Consider the following 18,569-nt stretch of genomic DNA (forward strand, 5'->3'; position numbering starts at 1 on the left):
CAACTTACAAAAGCTAATAACAATATTGACAACTTACAATAATAATAGTCGATAAAATCTTATTGCTTTATGTTGCAAATAATATGAAGTAGCTTGGTTAAAGTTATGTGATTTAAAACTTATATATCTTATTATAGGTCCCTTACCTATCAGACAGAAAGCGGTCACGCGTTCATGCGTTCTGTGCTCGCATTCTACGTTCGAGCGGTCAGTCACGCAATTCTGACGCAGTCAGAACGCCCCCTGTGTGTCCGCTTGAACACTTGAACGCGTAACCGCTATGTCTGATAGGTCCCTAAGACAGTTCTTGAAATAAGAATTAAAAATTTTCGGGTAGATTTCGAAACGAGTTTAAATAAAGCTGTAAAGCTTCATTTAAACTCGTTTCGAAATTAAACCTTACTTATAAAAATGTAATAAGTTGAAAAGGTCCGCTTGCCTTTCTCTGGCATATTTTAAAATAATGTGATAGACAAAGACAGCGAATTTTAAAAACTCCGCGCAAATATCTTTATTAGTAAGGGAGTATGTAATGTCAGGGAATCTAATTCATAAGCATTTTGTTGATAAAATTTGTCTTTTTCAAAATATCATATGACTACATGCCATAATTAGAAGAGCTGCAAGGATGAATTAGCGTTTAAGGTGAAACCGCACTAGTACGACACGACGCGACACTTCACTTCTGTATCGAAATGTAAGTTCTATGGAAGTACAAACGTTAATCTGATGTTTTACATTACGTCAGTTGTATGGAAATGAAGTGTCGCGCGCAGGTCGTGTCGCACTAGTGCGGTTTCGACTTTAGATTAACGTTGGGGCAAGGCTGCTGTCATTAAAATTTGCAGCGTATTTTTTTAAACAACAAGGATAATGATCGTTGGCTGACTTTGACAGGAGTGAAGCCATGCATGTCATACTTTACGAGATGGAAAAATTAGTTTTAATTTCGACCACACGAAAATGCAGCCTTGTAGGATTGTTAATTATGAGAACATTGCTTATAAACTAGGTTCTCTGACAATGTAAGACAAATATTTTAGGAACGGAATATAATGATCAGAATTATTGATATAACTATGATCAATATGATGGCTAGGTAAACTTTCTTCTTCCTTAGCTTGTTCTGAAATGAAAAAAGATATAATATATTTAGAGGTGTTAATTTAGAAACACAAAGACAGTCAAAACCATTATGTACTGTAAACAATGCTTAGAATTATAATAATGCTACTGATTTAAGTATACTATTAACGAAATTGATTAATAGGCAGGATTTCCGTTATTTGGTTGAGTAAATCCTCATAGCATTAGTGTCCAAACCCACAATTTTTTTTTTGTTAAATTTTGATTGCAGTTGTGTTCTAAATCATCTAAAGAACACAACTGCATTCATAACTCAATACGATTTTTCGTGGGTACACGAATGCTTAACTGCGTCCAGATATAATCTATGTCTATGTCTAGATCAGCCTTTCCCAAAGTGGGCGATACCACCCCTGTGGGCGCTGAAGGTCTAGAGAGCGGTGTGGGACCCAGATCATATGGGAGCGTAGATTCTTGGGAGTGATTTATTTCATCTGGATGCATTTAACATTGGGGGCGCTAAAACATAATTTGGTCTCAAAGTGGGCAGTAGACAAAATAGAACCCCTGCAGGCTTAGCATAACAACATTAGAAACGGGAAAGAACGGTCATACTGACAGATTTTAGTGACGAAATGGCGGATTTCTTTTGTCTGTCACTTTGTCTATTCTTCCGTAGAAAGAAACCGCTTCTATGGTGACCATGCTAAGCCTGCAGGTGTAGATTATTAGTTTTACCTTGTAATTAGCAGCGTGGCTCAACTCGTGCGTGCCGGCCTCAATGTTCTGCGAGGCGAACTCGACGCTCGACTCTATGGAGTTAACCACTGTACCCTGGTCGTGTATCATCGCTCCCAACTCCTTGAATATCTGATTCACGTCCATTATGTCACTCTGGAATGTACGTGGAATGATTTGAGTTGGTATCTACTTGTATACAGCGTGTAACAAAACAGTATTAAGCTTAGGCCAAACCTACGCGACGCGCATGGTTTAAAAAAAGAAGTCTAGTTAAAAACACACATTTAACAACTTGACGCTCCCGGTTCGCAGTCGCTTGGTCGCGTAGGTTTGGCGCTTTAACACTTTAGGCCTTAGGGTGTGTTAGCGTCCCTTATACAAGGTGTAACAAAACTAAATGAAATAGGGTGTATATGGGTTCCCTTTAGAGAGTTTACTGTGAAAGCAGCAGCGCTGAAAGAGCATTTTTTTATGATTTTATGGACAAGCGCCCCCGCGTCATGAGTTTTTCATACAAAAGTAATAAAAGCTCTATAAGCGCAGCTGCATTTACAGAGAACTATGAATAAGGAACCCATTCACACCCTGAGGCCTGAAGTATTATAACTTAGTTTTAATACAAAATATATAATAATACAAAAATTAGCCAAAAACTATCAAGATTCATGAGTTTCATAACTTTCATAATACATATTTTAAAAAACCAATCTATAAAAGAGTCCGGGTTTTCATGAGTCTTTGCATGAGTCTACTGTCAATCGCAGACATCTTGTCGAATAGCGAGACGATTAGACATCTAGGCAGATATAAAAAATCTCTTTCTTTTTAAACTCTCTTTTTTAAATTAAAAAATGCAAGATTGAAGCTTTCCGAACATACTTTATTCACTATACATAGTACAAAACATAATATCTGTAAACTAGATGAATAAAAAAGTTTAGAAATACACAATGATTTTATATAATGGAAATTACAAAAATCGTATTGTCATCAGATTTAGGTACTACTTTAAATCTACATCTTCATTGTTAATATTAGCGTATTTTGCTTCATCATTATGAGATCCTTCGCTCCTGTTTGCCTTAGGGCTTAGGTTGATCTGCTTGACTTTTTCAGCAGTATCATTAGCATTTTCAGTTCTGTCTGCCTTTGATCTAGGCTGGCTTTCAGTTACTTCCTCGGCAGCATCGGTTCTTACACTTCTATTAGCCTTAGGTAGTTCTATGATTTCTGATAACACCGTGTTAGCTACTGTGCCAAAATCGATGTTTATGTCGATACAGGGTAAATTGCGACCGCTAGCAGAGCTCTTGCTGTCTTCGCAGCAGTCATCGCAGCAACAATCACAGCAAGAGTCACAATTGCCCATCGTCGAACAACTAGAACAAAATCATCATGAACTGTACAGTGGTTTTTAATGTATATAAAATGCATATTTCATATTAAATTCTGCCAGTATTTAGTATTTGCGTCAAATAATTTTATTGATGTTCATTTGAAATCAAATAATAAAACAGACGACTCGAGAATAATTGATTTCAGGCATATTATCATAAATAACAGGCTAACTGACGTATAATATGATAAAGAGCTGATATGAATCGACAGTACTTTTACCAGAGGAATAAATGTAAAGTACATATAAAATTTAGTCACTTAAAAATGAAACGATAAAAAGTTAGCCTTATATCATAATTTACACTGACTTTCAGTGTTAGCACAATGGAAATTGGACAGCCAAAACAAGAGTTTAAGTACTAAAGAACTAAACTGAGAATATAAAGGAATATTATTTAAATGTTAGTAAAAAAAAATTACAGTACCTATTTAAATAAACAAATTGTAAATAATGAATAGAAACTTACCTATAACGTGCACTTGTCACCGTCGCTTGCGCCGCACTAACTTGAAGCTCTAATTAAGCTACTGAAAACTATGGACCAGTTTTCATATTATTATTTTTGTACACACCAAAAAACGAATAGAGTCGCAGTCCACTACGTAAAGGTACCGTTCCGATCAACGCGGCAAGCCACAGCGACCGTTAAAAATTCAAATAAAATGCTACTTTACGAACTAAGCTACAAGTTTCATTTTCTAACGACATTGGCCTAGCGACCAATACCGATGCTACTTGGTAGTGGCTTAAAGCAAAATGAATCCTAAGTGTCTAAACACACTAGGCTGAATTACGCCGGCGTAATTTCCTCCGCAAATGTCAAACGCATACAAAACGCGACGTAATAGTGTGTCACCCCTCGTATTCAGCCCGTATTTTGTATGCAATTTAAACGCGGCGGAATTTACGCCGGCGTAATTCAGCCTAGTGTGTTAAGAGCTTTATAGCCATACATAAAGTGAATGTCACTTATTTGAATTTCTGTCGCTCGTGGTCGCTTGCGGCAAGGATCGGAAAGTCACCTTAACCTATCAAGCCCCATAAGATCACCGGTGATAGCGACAGCAATAGAATAACAATAGATTTCCAAGAATCCACGATCGAAGGATTAAATGAACCGGCTATATCGCGATGAACAAAATCGTCGTTGAAGTGACAAAACCTAACTGTAGATGTGCTTATTTTACAGAAGGAAAAAAGTTCTAGCCGTGTAACATCCGACAAAAGTAAGGCTCCTTGTAATAAATAGATATTATGGCCAAGAGTAAGGAACTACAATTGCCTTAGGCTCTATTTACACGGGTGACTACAGCCGCACGATTTACGCCGCACGCCGAAAATCGACTGTCTAAATGGCAATTCGGCATGCGGCGTATTTCCATTTAGACAGTCGATTCCTGTGTAAACCTGTATAAGCCCCGCATTAGGTCTCACCACTAAGAGTCAGCTCGGACTTATATACCTTGAGATGCATTTCTAAGTTATACATGAAATTGATAGAATCCAATGACATTTCAATCAAAGTCTTTCCATTCTATACAAATTTTACAATTCATCTAACAACATACGCGTCACGTTGCGGTCTGAGCTGGCCCTAGGGCTAAGGCACCACTATAAGGCTTAATTCGAGCCGGTTTTCTACGAGCCCATGATCATACCTCCAGCTGTCTAATATCCTGCTCTCTCTCCTCCAGCTCCTGGAGTTCTCGCTCAGTCTGTATGTTGATCTGTTCCTGCTTACGCACATTCGTCTCGTCCATTTCCACCAGCTGCTCCTTGTTGCCACCTGGAAGACCGGCCCCACATTTATAAATAGGGCCGTATAGGCCGCGGCGTAGGAAAGGCAGCGTCCTAGGAGGCCGCCAGATTTTGTACATGGGCGGCGGAAATAAAGTGGCCTACACTCATAAAAAAATTAATTCGGCTCTGTGGAAGATGCTCGGTAAAGAGCAGTAAATATGTTATTTCCTTCTTTTTTGTACCATCGAGGAAATTGAATCCTATGCAGTTTACAGACCAACGTCATTTGGTCGGATCATGTCAATTCAATGTTAATTGTGATCTGTCGGCGGGGTTTGACGTAAATCGACCAAACTACGTTGACCCCCCATCTGCCTACGAGTAGGAATCAACTTATCTGATAGTACATAGGTAGGAAGGTATCAGATTCTAAGGGTTGTCAATAAGACAAAAAACAAGATATGTAGTTTACCGAAGCCATAATATAAGTTGAAAACTTATGTTCATATGGGTTTTTGCAAGTGTGCCACTTCTTCACATATATCCATTATATTAGGTTTATAATCACCACAAGCTCTACCTAATGCAGCAAAGAGTTAACAAAAAATAGGCTAGTAAAAAATATGAATGTGGTATTCTAATCATTTTAAACTATATGACCTTACCAACTGCAAACGGATCGCCAATGTTGATGTGTTGTCCCTTGATATTCTTGACGTCATCTTTCGTCTTCTTAGCAGCGGACCTTTGGACTTCCTAAAATAAAATACATATTAAAATTATATCCGAACTAGACGACAAATTTCGTTTATCGCGCGGGAATCGTATTTATCCGTGGTAAAAAGTATCCTATGTCCTTTCCCTGGAATCGAAGTATCTCTATACGAAATATCAGAAAAATCGGTTCAGCTTTTTGAGCGTGAAGAGGTAGCAGAGATACACTTTCGTATTTATGATATTAGTATGTCTATATAAATAAAACTCAAAGGTGACTGACTGATTGACATAGTGATCAACGCACAGACCAAACCACTGGACGGATCGGGCTGAAATTTGGCATGCAGGTAGATGTTATGGCGTAGGCATCCGCTAAGAAAGGATTTTGATCAATTCCAACCCCAAGGGGTTCAAATAGGGGATGAAAGTTTGTATATAATAATACTTCTTAACGCGAGCGAAGCCGCGGGCAAAAGCTCGTATTAGATAAATACGAGCCGGACTGGCCTACGGTTTCGTTGGACCGGGAGGAGTGGAAGTATTTGGGGCCCAGCAGTGAGACACCATAGGTTCTTAAGAAAAAAAAACATATTTCCTTTGTATATCAATACTAGCTGACCCGACAGACGTTGTCCTGTCTTGACGATTTAACCATGATTAAAATGAGTATAGCTCCATGCCAAATTTCATCAAAATAGATTAAATGGTTTAGGTGAAAATCATAGTTATCATCATAGTAAACTCACAGAAAACCGGCGTGAAACAGCGCTTGCGCTGTGTTTCGCCGAGTGAGTGAGTTTACCGGAGGCCCAATCCCCTTACCCCTACCCTATTCCCTTCCCTACCCTCAACTATTCCCTTCCCAATTCCCAAATTATCTATTTGTTGACTTCTGTTGTTCGCTCGACGATTCTGCATTGCCAACCGAGCTGTTTCACGGGCTGCTTCACTTTGCTCTCGTGATTGAGAATCACGAAGTCGAGCCATACTATTGCGGCGCTGTTCACGTGCAATTTCTTGTTCTTCTTCAGTCCTTTCATTTGCAGTATTTTGTATTCTTCTTGCATTACGGCTTTGTCGGGAAAGATTCGATCGTCTTGGTCGCGGCATTATTAATTAAACTTCACTTCACTTCAATCCACTTGTTAATTATTTATTTAATAGAAATAGTTTTAATATTGATTTCTTACAAATATCAAATTGTCATCCATACGTCATTACATAGCTGTCATTTTACGTCAATTACATAGCTGTCATTTTCGTTTTGTTATTCCAAGTCTGATTCTTTTTTGTTATACCACGTTTTATAGTGACTGACGTTTCATGTCAAGTCACACAGGAACGCTGTCGAACGGGATAAAAAGTATCCTATGTCCGTCTCCTGGCTCTAAGCTACCTCCCTACCAATTTTCAGCCAAATCTGTTCTGCCGTTCTTGAGTTATAAGTGGTGTAACTAACACGACTTTCTTTTATATATATAGATGTGTAAAATCGTAGTTTTCGTTCCACTATGCCATACCTAATTTCATTATATTACCCGTTTAGTATTTTTGCGTAAAGTATTGTCGAACACGAGCTCTCACAAACTTTAACCTTTATCAAAGTTTGATTTGTATAATATTTGTATTTTAGAATACTTTAATCCATACTAATATTTTGAATGCGAAAGTTTGTCTGTCTGTTACCTTTTCACGCCCAAACCTCTGAACCGATTTTGCCGAATTTGGTGTGAAGATACTTTGAGTCCCGGGAAAGGACGTAAGATACTATTTATTCCGGAAAATATATGAATGGAAAATATATGTATTCAATAATTTGATGAAAAATATAGGTGCAGTTTTTTTATGAAATAAGGGGGCAAACGAGCAAACGGGTCACCTGATGGAAAGCAACTTCCGTCGCCCATGGACACCTGCAGCATCGGAAGAGCTGCAGGTGCGTTGCCGGCCTTTTAAGAGGTAATAGGGGAGGGAAGGGAAGGGAATACAAAACACAGCGCAAGCGCTGTTTCACGCCGGTTTTCTGTGGGAAGATTGTATTTCTCCGGTTGAGCCGGCCCATTCGTGCCGAAGCATGGCTCTCCCACGTGTTTCATGCTGTGGTTTCTTTGGGACCGGCGAGTTTTCATTGCGGCCGCGGTATTAATCTGATCGAGGCGGCCCATTCAGACAATCTCTTCAGCTTTATAATAAAAGTATGGGTATGGTATGGGTATTATTCTTTACCCACAAGTATGGCCTTGTGGGTAAAGAATAATATGATCGATGTTAAGCATTTGTGTACTAACCCACATATTTTTCTAAATTATGAATGCAGTCTCGTTCTAAATGATCGAAAGAATATAACTGTATTCTTAGCTCGATACGTAATTTTTGTGTGGGATAGTACAAAAGCTTAACAGCGTCCAGATAACTAATTGTGGGTTCAAGATATTAAGGCAATAGAAATATGGACGACGTGATTTTTGACCACGTCACGTTATAAAATATGCTATTGATAGAGTACCTCGACTTCAAACAAATGGGCGAATCTACGCGAGTTGGGCGCAACTATCACTTACAACATGTTTCACAATGCTAAATAACGCATTACCTGATTTCGGTGACGGTGGCAGGTTTCATAGAAACCAGGACACTTACGCAGGAGTAATTTTATAGTGCCCAAGCGTGTGCCCAGTACACAAGATCGCTCTCTATTCCTTTACTCTTATAACCCAGTAGGACGGACGACCGACACGACTGGCGAGAGATCAGGCGCAGGACCGACATTTTACATGCCCATCCGACGCATGGATCATCTTACTAATTGTCAGACCAGGGCCCCCGTAAACGTATAAATTTCGAGATCTCTTCTGAGTCGACCTACTCGTTAGTTCTGTTTACTCTACTATTGATTAGACACAGTAACAATTACAGTTATGGGAGCATTTTATCAGAATTATGTTCATTAAAATTATCGTTATGCGATCGTACTAATAGTTGTATGCCAGATAACATATTTTCGTTTATTGCGACCTTGACTAATTATATAAATATCAGAGTTATTTCAGACCAGTTTAATACGTCACGATAATTAATGCGACAATAAAAGACAAGTTGAAAAACCTGTATTTTTTTAGTGTTCCGCACCCAAAGGGTTAAATTGAACCCTACCCTATTACTAAGATTTTGCTGTCTGTCTGTCTTTTCGAGGCTGTATCTAAAGAACCGCTATAGATAGACTTCTGAAATTTTCGCAGATTGTGTAATGTGTATTTCTATTGTCGCTAAAACAACAAATACCTACTAAAAACAGAAAATTTAAACATTAAAGGGCCCTCCCTCCTCAATACAAGAATTGCTCGTTTAAAGATATAAGAAGAAGGACATTTTCTGGTATAAAATCTATCTATATCCTTTCCTGAGATTAAATTATATAAACTTAATACAAAGTATCTCCATACTTACCTATCAAAATCAGAAATAGACAGACAATTTCGCAATTTGAATTAACAATTAGAAACTTGCCTGGAATGCGTTGAGTGTAGCCATATACTCGTCGCTGAGTCTAACACGGTTCAATTTGTTTGCTGGGTTGTCAGCTGGTAGCTTCATCAGTTCCATAATCATAGATGACGTATCCTTGGCCAGCTTCTGTGTATAGTTCTGTATCTGCCGTCTGCAAGTAAAATTGAAACGGGTAAATGCCTAAACATATGAGCCGTAATATATATGAGCCATAATAAGTAATTATGAAAGTTATGCGAGTTTCTTACGCCAGTTCTTCTCGGCGGAGTAATTCCCGAGCCGGTGGTAGGCCTCATGTAGACACGACGTTCTAAAAGTGTTAACTTTGTTAACCTATTTGGCAATAAATATAAATTGATTTTGATTTTAATTTTTCATTTGATAAAGGGTGCCATTTAAATATGCTTTACAACTTTTATGGTTCTCTTAGCATCTAGCACATCATCATCCAGGCTATATGCTAGATGCTAAGAGAACCATAAAAGTTGTAAAGCATTGCCATTAAGACCATTGGCAACCTACAAAAATCTCAGGGAAGTCCTGTATTGTGTAGAAGCTACTGGATAGGATACTGGCTGCATTGTAAAGAAGAGGACAGTTGAAGAAATGAGTGGATGAAGTCGGTAACTAACATTTTACAACATAAGAGTTGTAACTCATTTTTAGGATTCCGTAGCCAAATGGCAAAAAACGGAACCCTTATAGATTCGTCATGTCTGTCTGTCTGTCTGTCTATCCGTATGTCACAACCGCTTTTCTCTGAAATTATAAGAGCTACACTATTGAAACTTGGTGAGGAGATGTAGTCTGTAAGCCGCATTAAGATTTTGATACAAAAATTGAAAAATTATCTATAAAATTAGGGGTCCCCATAGGTACAACTATGTATGAATATGGATAGGTCTTCAAAAATCATATTCTAATTTATTTTTTTTCAAACCTGAATAGTTTGTGAAAGAGCCTATTCCAAAGTGGTAAAATGTGTGTCGTCGTCGTCGTCGTCGTCGTCCCTAACTTCTAAAGCAGGGGCATGATACCTAAGTCTAAGAAAAATATATGATGAATATTACTATAAAAACTACCAATGAAAATTGGTTGGAACGAGATCTAGCAAGTGTTTTTTTTTAATACGTCATAAATGGTAAACTTAAAACTTTCATTAAATCAACTGAAATATAAAAATAAATCAAAAACCTTTTAATTTTATAAAAATAAACCTTATCGCTGCTGCAGAACCCTTCATGGGCGAGTCCAACTCGACTCGCCCTTGGCCGGTTTTTTCCCTTTCAATTTGAATATACCTTGTAACTCAAATAATTTTACCGGTCCTAAAGCCTCCATTAGTGCAAAAAAACGACAGTCTTCAAATTCTTAGTTATCCTCTTCATCCACTCACGTCTTTGATTATGATAAAAGTAAACTTACAATTGCTTCCGCAGCTCCTGGGAGTCCTGCGGGGTCTGCAGCTGATTGACCATCTTGGACATCGAGGAGACTGTAAGTGTTTGCGATGATTAACATTTGATTGAACTGAAGCATCTTTACAGCTGTCTGATATAAGACATGATTTTTACTTATTTTATTACCGTTATTGCAGAGCTACAATTCTTTATTGAGTTATGTCAAGTTGATGTAAATTATAATCTATAGGCATCACTCAATCAAATTATATAGGTCTGATATCTATATAAATTTAATTCAAGATTTTGGTTGGGTGTATGAAGCCATTACTAGCGTTTTTCTTACTGATATAGTTTTATTGCAAATGTTTAAATTTTTTTAAGTAAAAATAGAATTAATGTGGGTATACATCCACATTTGCTTTATTTTCTTTAATAAATAGGAAGGATTCATTAACTTAATTTATTATTTGGATGCTATAAAAATAACTTTCAAACAATCTTTCTCACATATTTGGTGTTTCTTTTTTTTATTCAAAACATTCCATTACTGAATCAAAATTATTCAAAAATACATGAAGAAGACTCCTAATTGCCCACACTTGAATTGGAGTGATGATATAAATGTGTGAGTGAGTGGGATAAATAATATGTACAGCCTACGCCAACGAGATATCTCACTCTCGAAATAATTAAATTTTGACATTATGAGACGAGTAGTTACTCGTCTCATAATGTCAAAATCTCGACATTATCTCGACCAAACTCTATAAAAATGTGTTATTTCGATGATAGATCTACACGAGAAAAAATGATTGTCATGCTAGGGTGAATAGAGATGAAGAGACAAACCATCAAACATCGAGAAAACATGTAGAGTGAGATATCTCGTTGGCGTATGCTAGATAGGCTGGAGTGTGTATGGTAGACAATAGGGACTTGATTAACCAAATTAATTGTGCAATATTATTGCCTGTCTAGGGTTAATGTTGAACGCACCCTCCTTTCAATCTTATTGTCAAATAAATTGTTTAATAATATTGTTTTGTGATATTGCACAATAAAATTGATTGTCTAGGGCTCCACTTAGGCATTTGAAAATTTGAAACTCTGGGTAATTGAATCTATGAAGATTATTCTGTACTCAATTTTCACTATTTTGAAGTCGGTACCAGCCCAGAACTGAGATACTTGACATAGAACTTAGCCATAGCCTTAGCCTTAGACTTCGAAGAAATTAAAATTGAGTACAGAAAAAGTATGTTAAATTTGTCAAAAATTATCAACAGCATTTATTTAAAAAAACAAGGAAAATCAGTGTTTATTCAGAAACTATTGCTAAGTATAACTCACACATAGTTTTGCTCGATTGAGCCAATAACGTCGAGCAAAACCCGCGGCTCGGGCTTTCGTCCACACATTCAGCATGGCTCTATAGTTTTACTCTAAATCAATACATTTAGTTCCATCGAGCCGGCTGTGAGTTTTGCGGTCGATTTGGAGTAAAACTATTGAGCAAAACCGTATGTGAGTACTTAGCATAATAAGGTGTACTTTTCTAGAATATAGTCTAGGTAATGAAATCTGTATAACTCAGGCCGGATAATCAAGTTTCTACTGTATATAGTCTTTATGGATAATGTAAGTTATATTTTTATCTTGCTAATTATATTGATACATAACATAAACATGCAAATAGTTTTGACACAGCGAGCTATACTATTTGTAATCTTTTGTTTGTCTCTCAATGACTCAAGCTTTATCACTGATAGTGAGATTGTTCTAAACAATGGAAAATATGCAATGAATGTATGTATAAAAATTTTGCAAGCAAATTATACATAAACTCAATAGTCATTAGTCATGCTCACAATCAAGTGGTTAATTATTTATACAGAAAGGATATAGAAACAGGAACAAGCATCATAAGTCATGACTAGGGACACAGTATACAATACAGTATTGAACATTTCAATTGGTTATAAGCCAGACAGCAATACAAAGAGAACAACAAAACCAATGCTGTTGATTGTAATATGGGCGGGACAAGCAAGCGAAAAATGAGACATTGAGTTTGTACGCAGTTTACGCGACGTAAACAAAATATTTCAACGTAGTTAAAACTTACCATTTTGAGATATTTTCTTGATATTGCTCGTAATTGTCTGCGATAATCGCTGATAATTATCGTTGTCTTCAAAAGAAACTCCTCCTTGATATGACGATTCCATTGTGAATCTGCTAATATTTCAAAGATATTAACACTACATTTTACATCCAAACTATTGTTTTTCATTACGAATATTTAGTATATTTTGGAACTTGTATCATTGCGAAATTGTGTATAATTATTTTAAAAGGTAAATTGGATTAGCCATAAATAGAAGTTACGACTTCTAACACATTGATTTAAAAATATAAAAAACACTCCACAATGTGTACCTTTTGCAACGATTATATTGTTTGTTAATAAAAATACTTTGGAATGTTTCGTTTTTCACCGATATTTACTATTTACGGCTAAAAATTGAAAATCACAATTAGCAGTAAACACGTAAAGCTCAAAAGTCAAAATGTCAAGACAAGCATGACACTTGACAGTAGACAAATGACAGTTGCATTCTTATTTTTTCTTTATCTTTTTTTTATATGGCGACTAGCATAAAACTATTGCCAGTGTCAAGTTTCTTTGTCTTTTCATGTAACAATACTATAGTGCGTCAAGAATATCTAGGAGGTGAAACTTTTTTTTAGCAATAGCAACACTCTTTTGACATTTATCTCTTTGTTGTATCAATACTCTTTGACATAAAATTGACAAAACAAAGATTTTCAATTTGCTTAAATTTAGTTTTACAATGTGAAAACTACATGTTACTATGATTAATATTAATAATTAAAGTGAAAAACGTGTCAGAGTGCTGAAAATTTGAAGATTTTCATTGAAGAAAAGTAGTATAACGCGAAAATATCACTGAAATTCTCGCGTCCAGATTTTCGATTCTGATCGCCCAATCGCCATAGTAGTAGGTATTTAAGCGTTTGTTTTATAAATTGTATAGTGTTAATTTTATTGTATAGTGCAATTTTAAGTAGCCTGAATAAGTATTATGTGGAATAATAAAAAAACAATTTTACATAAACCTTTTGTTTACGTAAACAATGAACTGTCAAAAAAATCTATCATATAACGCGCCTAACATTGATTGATACTTTGACTTAGGTGCTTTGCGTAAAATTATGTATCTTTATTCTTAGATGTATATAAAATTCTCGTGTCACAGTATACGTGTCTCCTTTAACACTTTGATGCAGCGTTATATAATATTATAATTATAATTATTACGTTTTATGTTTACAGGTAGGTAGCAGAAAAAGCATTTAACGAAATAACCGAAATGACTGGGAGAATTTATACTATCATTTTGAAAAAAAAAACCACTGAAAATAAATACAAGGAGTAGGAAGTAACCCTTTATTAGGATATTGAAGAGCTGATTATTGAAGATGAAAGTGCTTCTTCACTGTGATACCACTGCTGTAACTACATGGACCTAGAAAGTGGCGATGATTCTGTTTCCGGCTGCATTGTAGAATATTATTTGGATGATTTTATTAAAATAACAAAACCCTGTTTTTCATTTATTTATTTTTTGTATTTTCTTATATAAGTAGTTTCTTAATAAAAAATGAGTGAGCTTCTCTCAACTCTCACTGGTCATCAAAGTAACTCTGCAGCTCTCAGGGAGAGGGTACTTAAATAATAACAGGTGTTATAAATTCATAATATGTAACACTAGTGACTAGATGTCCCGGTGAACTTCGTGTCACTTATAAACCTTCCCTGGACTTCCAGGAATATTTTAAGACTAAAATTAGCCACATCGGTTCAACCGTTTCATCGAGTTATTGCATTTTTTATATAGTCCGTCAAGAAAGTGAAGAAATTAAAAAGTGGCAACTGGCAACATCGTAATGTCATCCCTTTTTTCTTAGATTGATTTGAAAGGAATGACACTACGATGTTGCCACTTTTTAATTTATTCACTTTCTTGACAGAGACAGACAATAGCCGTGTTCGTTTCATTTTTTCGCAGTTTGGCAGGTAACTGTCAACTTCATAATTATTGAGTGTCATGTTATATAAAATACTAACAATTTCTGTCATATATTAGGATATGACACTCACACTGACACTAATTTTTAACCTGTGCATGCGCAATGTGCATTGAAAAACGAAACGAACACGACTTATGACATATACAAAGATTATAATACTTAACATAGATTAGATTGTTTCTTGTAATGTCGTAAATTAAACACACACTATAACTACATCATAATTATTTCCAATTTTCTTAACTACATAATATATATAAATCATAATATTTACAACGCGTTTTTTAAACTGTATTTAATATAAAGTATCAAAATATTTTATAGTGACTGGATACAGTGTGGCCATAAGAGGCCACACCGGAAACAAGTGGCGACTCTAATGTCGTGACTTTTTTGACGGGCTATATACTCGGAAGATAAGACATTTTTTTTATCAAAGACCTTTAGGCATTTGATAAACAAGTAACTACTACCGTAAAAGCACGTCTAGTCATTGGACAGCTAAAATTTTTTTTACAGAAATAGCTGTAAAATCATTGTAAAATAAATACTTCGCATGAAAAAGATAATAAAGATATTATAATTTGAGTTCATAAATTATGTAACATAAGATATGCAAACATGATAAAATAATAATGCGATGGTTTTTCAGTTTTGATTTTTTTAGTAAAAACTGAATGGTTATAGGTATAACACTGTCATCTGACAGAATTTCTGTAGTTGGACAATTGGACACCCAAAACCAGATATATTGGAAAAGCAGATTGAAATTATAAATAATTGTTGTTTTTACAATTAATGTATTATTTATTACGAAATAAGGTATTTTTAATAAAAAATTGTATTATCAGGGCGAGCGAAGCGAGCCCTAGTATATCCCACAGGCCACAGCCCACAACGTATATTTTGTGGTATACTTTACGGAAAAACTATCTCACGGCACACGTATTGATTTTTGCTTTAACATAGTAATTTTTATTTATACTTATTATGTAGATGTGTTTTCATATCAGTCAGTCAAGGTGTGATGACGGCAGCCCTCACAAAGCTGAGCTTTTAGCTAGTTTTACAAAAAATGACTTGAAAAAAATTAAAATTCTTACCTACCTAATTTTTAATTCTAACTTAATTTACATAGTATTATTGTAACATGTCCATACTAATATTATAACTTTATAAGTGTGAAAGTCTATTAGTTTGTCTGTCTGTCAATTACTTCTTTACGCCCAAACCACTGAACGGATTTTGTAAAAATTTAATTTGGTATGGAGAGATACACTTTGAGTCCCAGGAAAGGAAAAATTGTAGGTACTTTTTATCCCGGGAAAATGTGTATATACAGGGTGTAACAAAAATAAGTGATAATACTTTAGGGTGTGTACACCCTAAAGTATTATCACTTATTTTTGTTACACCCTGTATATACATTTTCGGTGTGTCGGGGGACCGCCAAGTAAACTACAACCTACAACCGCCAAGTCGCTGATTACCTATCTCGATTCAGATCGCTGTGAATTGATCCTTAAACTTGTTAAGTGAAATTGAACATCTACATTAGCGGTCTCCCGACACACCTTGACGACAATTATGGACTAAAATAATTATTACTTTACACAAGTTAGGAATCATTTGAACTTAAAGGCAGTAAATATTATTTCATTACTTTTTAAAGTTGTTTTGGCGGGGGTTTTTTTAAATTTCTTAATTTCATTTCATTTCATACTTTTTAAACTTGTGTTGATTATAGTGCAGAATAATTCCTATCAACAGAATCATATTCTCATGATTCTGTTGATAGGAATTATTCTGTCCTGTATATTATCAATGTCCTTTTCGATGAGGCCGTTAAAATGAGCCCAAACATGAAACCTCAACTTTGGGTTCATACGAAGCTCGGTTCCTATAGAATCCAGGTGATGCTGCAGCAGCAGCATGTAAATATTTACTGTTTATACTTTATCAACTTCTTACTGGTTGTCACAATTAAAATGAGCCCAAACACGAAACCTCTGCTCTTAGTTGGCGAGGAGTTGGATATCCTATTGATTACCAGGTGATGCTGAAGCACCAGGTCAGCTTTCCATTATTATGTGTATACGTATATTGTATATTTACAAATATCACGAACTAGAATGAAATATAAAACCTATCAAACAACTACAAGTTGCTAACGGCCTTTCATGAACCAGATAAACCCTGATTGTCCAGGACTGAGCAGGCTGATGATGATGAATTATAGCTAAGAACACTCTCGATCATGTCAGCTTTGAAACAAAAAAAACTAGATCAAAATCGGTCCACCCGTTTGGATGTTACGATGCCACGGACAGATACACACACAGACAAATAGACAGACAGACAGACAGACAGACAGACAGACAGACAGACAGACAGACAGACAGACAGACAGACACGTCAAACTTATAACACCCCTCTTTTTTTTTGGGGGTTGAAAAAGAACAAGTATAATGCGCTATTATATTTTTCACAAAAAGCCAGTAATCCAAAAATTCACAACATTTCTTTCTTAAATATTGGTTTGTCTATTTTTAATTCCACGAAACTCATAACGTATTGCCTGTGTAAGCATAGTCCATAAGTTTAGCTATTAAATAAGACCTTTTTTATATTCATATGATAATTACATGAGAAGTATTGGTCAGATTAGTGTGAAAGTCCGAGAAAAACTAAAATGGCTGCCATTTTATAACCGTGAGAGAGATAAAAAATTTGAGTGCCAATTTATTGATGAAATATGCTATACATCACGACATTAAAAGACAGGACACCGATGTCGAGACACATTGAATATGGCGCGTTTTCGACCGGAGGCACCGGTAAACCAGAAGTGGTACTCTGACTACGCGCTCTCCGCCCTCTTTATCGGAAACGTTTCACCGTTTAATTTTTTTTTTAACAAAAGTTGTAGAGAATTTTGTATTCTACATTATGGTGATAAATACAAATAGCAAAAAACCCATAGGAAATGAAATATTTGCAAAAAGAAGTTCAAAAACTGATTTTTGTGACCTTTAGACCTTGAAATTTAATAGTTGCGCACACCCAGTAGGTTTTGAGAAAACATTTAGGGTGTCAATATACAAATATTTACAGACTGACAGCTGGGTATCGCGAATTCCGAGGTTCGCACCTAATTTAAGCCTAAGTTATGCCTAAGTTGACTGAACCACAAGGCGCACGCGATGACCATGACGACAAAAAGATGTTTTATATTTTGGTTACACCGCAACCTAATAAAAAATACTCTATTTTTATTGTAATGCCCCATATTTAGTTCCATTATTATTTACGTCTTATAATAACCACAAACTTTTATTTTTACGATCAAAGTATAAAGTGTCCCACTACTAAAAATTCTAATGACTTGTATTTTTAATTTTACCCTATCGAAAAGACGTATATAGTCGCATTTCTGGATTTTACTCAATGAAAAATTATGTTGTTGCAGTTGTAGATTTATCATACCTTTAATTTTAATGTTTTGTTTGTTCACTACACAAGTTCTAATGCCGGCTCTTGATATAGGCGAACGCGTTGGCCAACGCGTCTGCAGACGCGTTGGCAGTGCGCTTGCAACGGCGTTTGTGAGTAATCCACACATAGGAAGGTCGTTCAGTATGCTTTGGATCGCGCCAATGTGCGGACGGATTCAAAATGGATGTTTAGTCGCTAACAGCTGCAGCTGTCTATTTATTCACAGCTTATAATTACTTTGTAAATGTGGACAAGAAAAAGTTTTTAAAGAGTATTCTGGAAATAAATAAATAAAAGGCGAGAAAACGTAACAAACAAAGAAATAAACTCACTTTTACATAATATTTTATAATATCAAAATAATA

General features: G+C 35.7%; 1 protein-coding gene across 2 annotated transcripts; it reads right to left on the reverse strand.

The window, feature by feature from the left end:
* Positions 1-829: 829 nt before the first annotated feature.
* On the reverse strand, positions 830-13,158 carry LOC121739406 (syntaxin-7). 2 transcript variants are annotated; one of them, XM_042131870.1, is made up of 8 exons: positions 13,033-13,158; positions 12,719-12,828; positions 10,616-10,685; positions 9,191-9,341; positions 5,632-5,722; positions 4,885-5,012; positions 1,825-1,980; positions 830-1,126 (listed from the first exon to the last, which is right to left on the reverse strand). In XM_042131870.1, exons 2-8 carry the CDS (start codon positions 12,819-12,821, stop codon positions 1,040-1,042), a joined length of 786 nt encoding a protein of 261 aa, XP_041987804.1. In that variant the 5' UTR covers positions 12,822-12,828; positions 13,033-13,158; the 3' UTR covers positions 830-1,039. The 2 variants fall into 2 exon arrangements, with proteins under 2 accessions (XP_041987804.1, XP_041987806.1); XM_042131872.1 differs by having other exon boundaries at positions 12,719-12,831.
* Positions 13,159-18,569: the final 5,411 nt, after the last annotated feature.

Source organism: Aricia agestis, chromosome Z (assembly GCF_905147365.1).
Source record: "Aricia agestis chromosome Z, ilAriAges1.1, whole genome shotgun sequence".
NCBI classification, from domain to species: Eukaryota; Metazoa; Arthropoda; class Insecta; order Lepidoptera; family Lycaenidae; genus Aricia; species Aricia agestis.

Coding starts and splice junctions, on each gene's coding strand:
- LOC121739406 (XM_042131870.1), bottom strand. CDS start 12,821: ATGGAATCGTCATATCAAGGAGGAGTTTCTTTTGAAGACAACGATAAT. Junction 10,686..12,718: donor CAAGAAAATATCTCAAAATG/GTAAGTTTTAAC, acceptor AAACACTTACAG/TCTCCTCGATGTCCAAGATG. Junction 5,013..5,631: donor TGGCGATCCGTTTGCAGTTG/GTAAGGTCATAT, acceptor CCGGTCTTCCAG/GTGGCAACAAGGAGCAGCTG.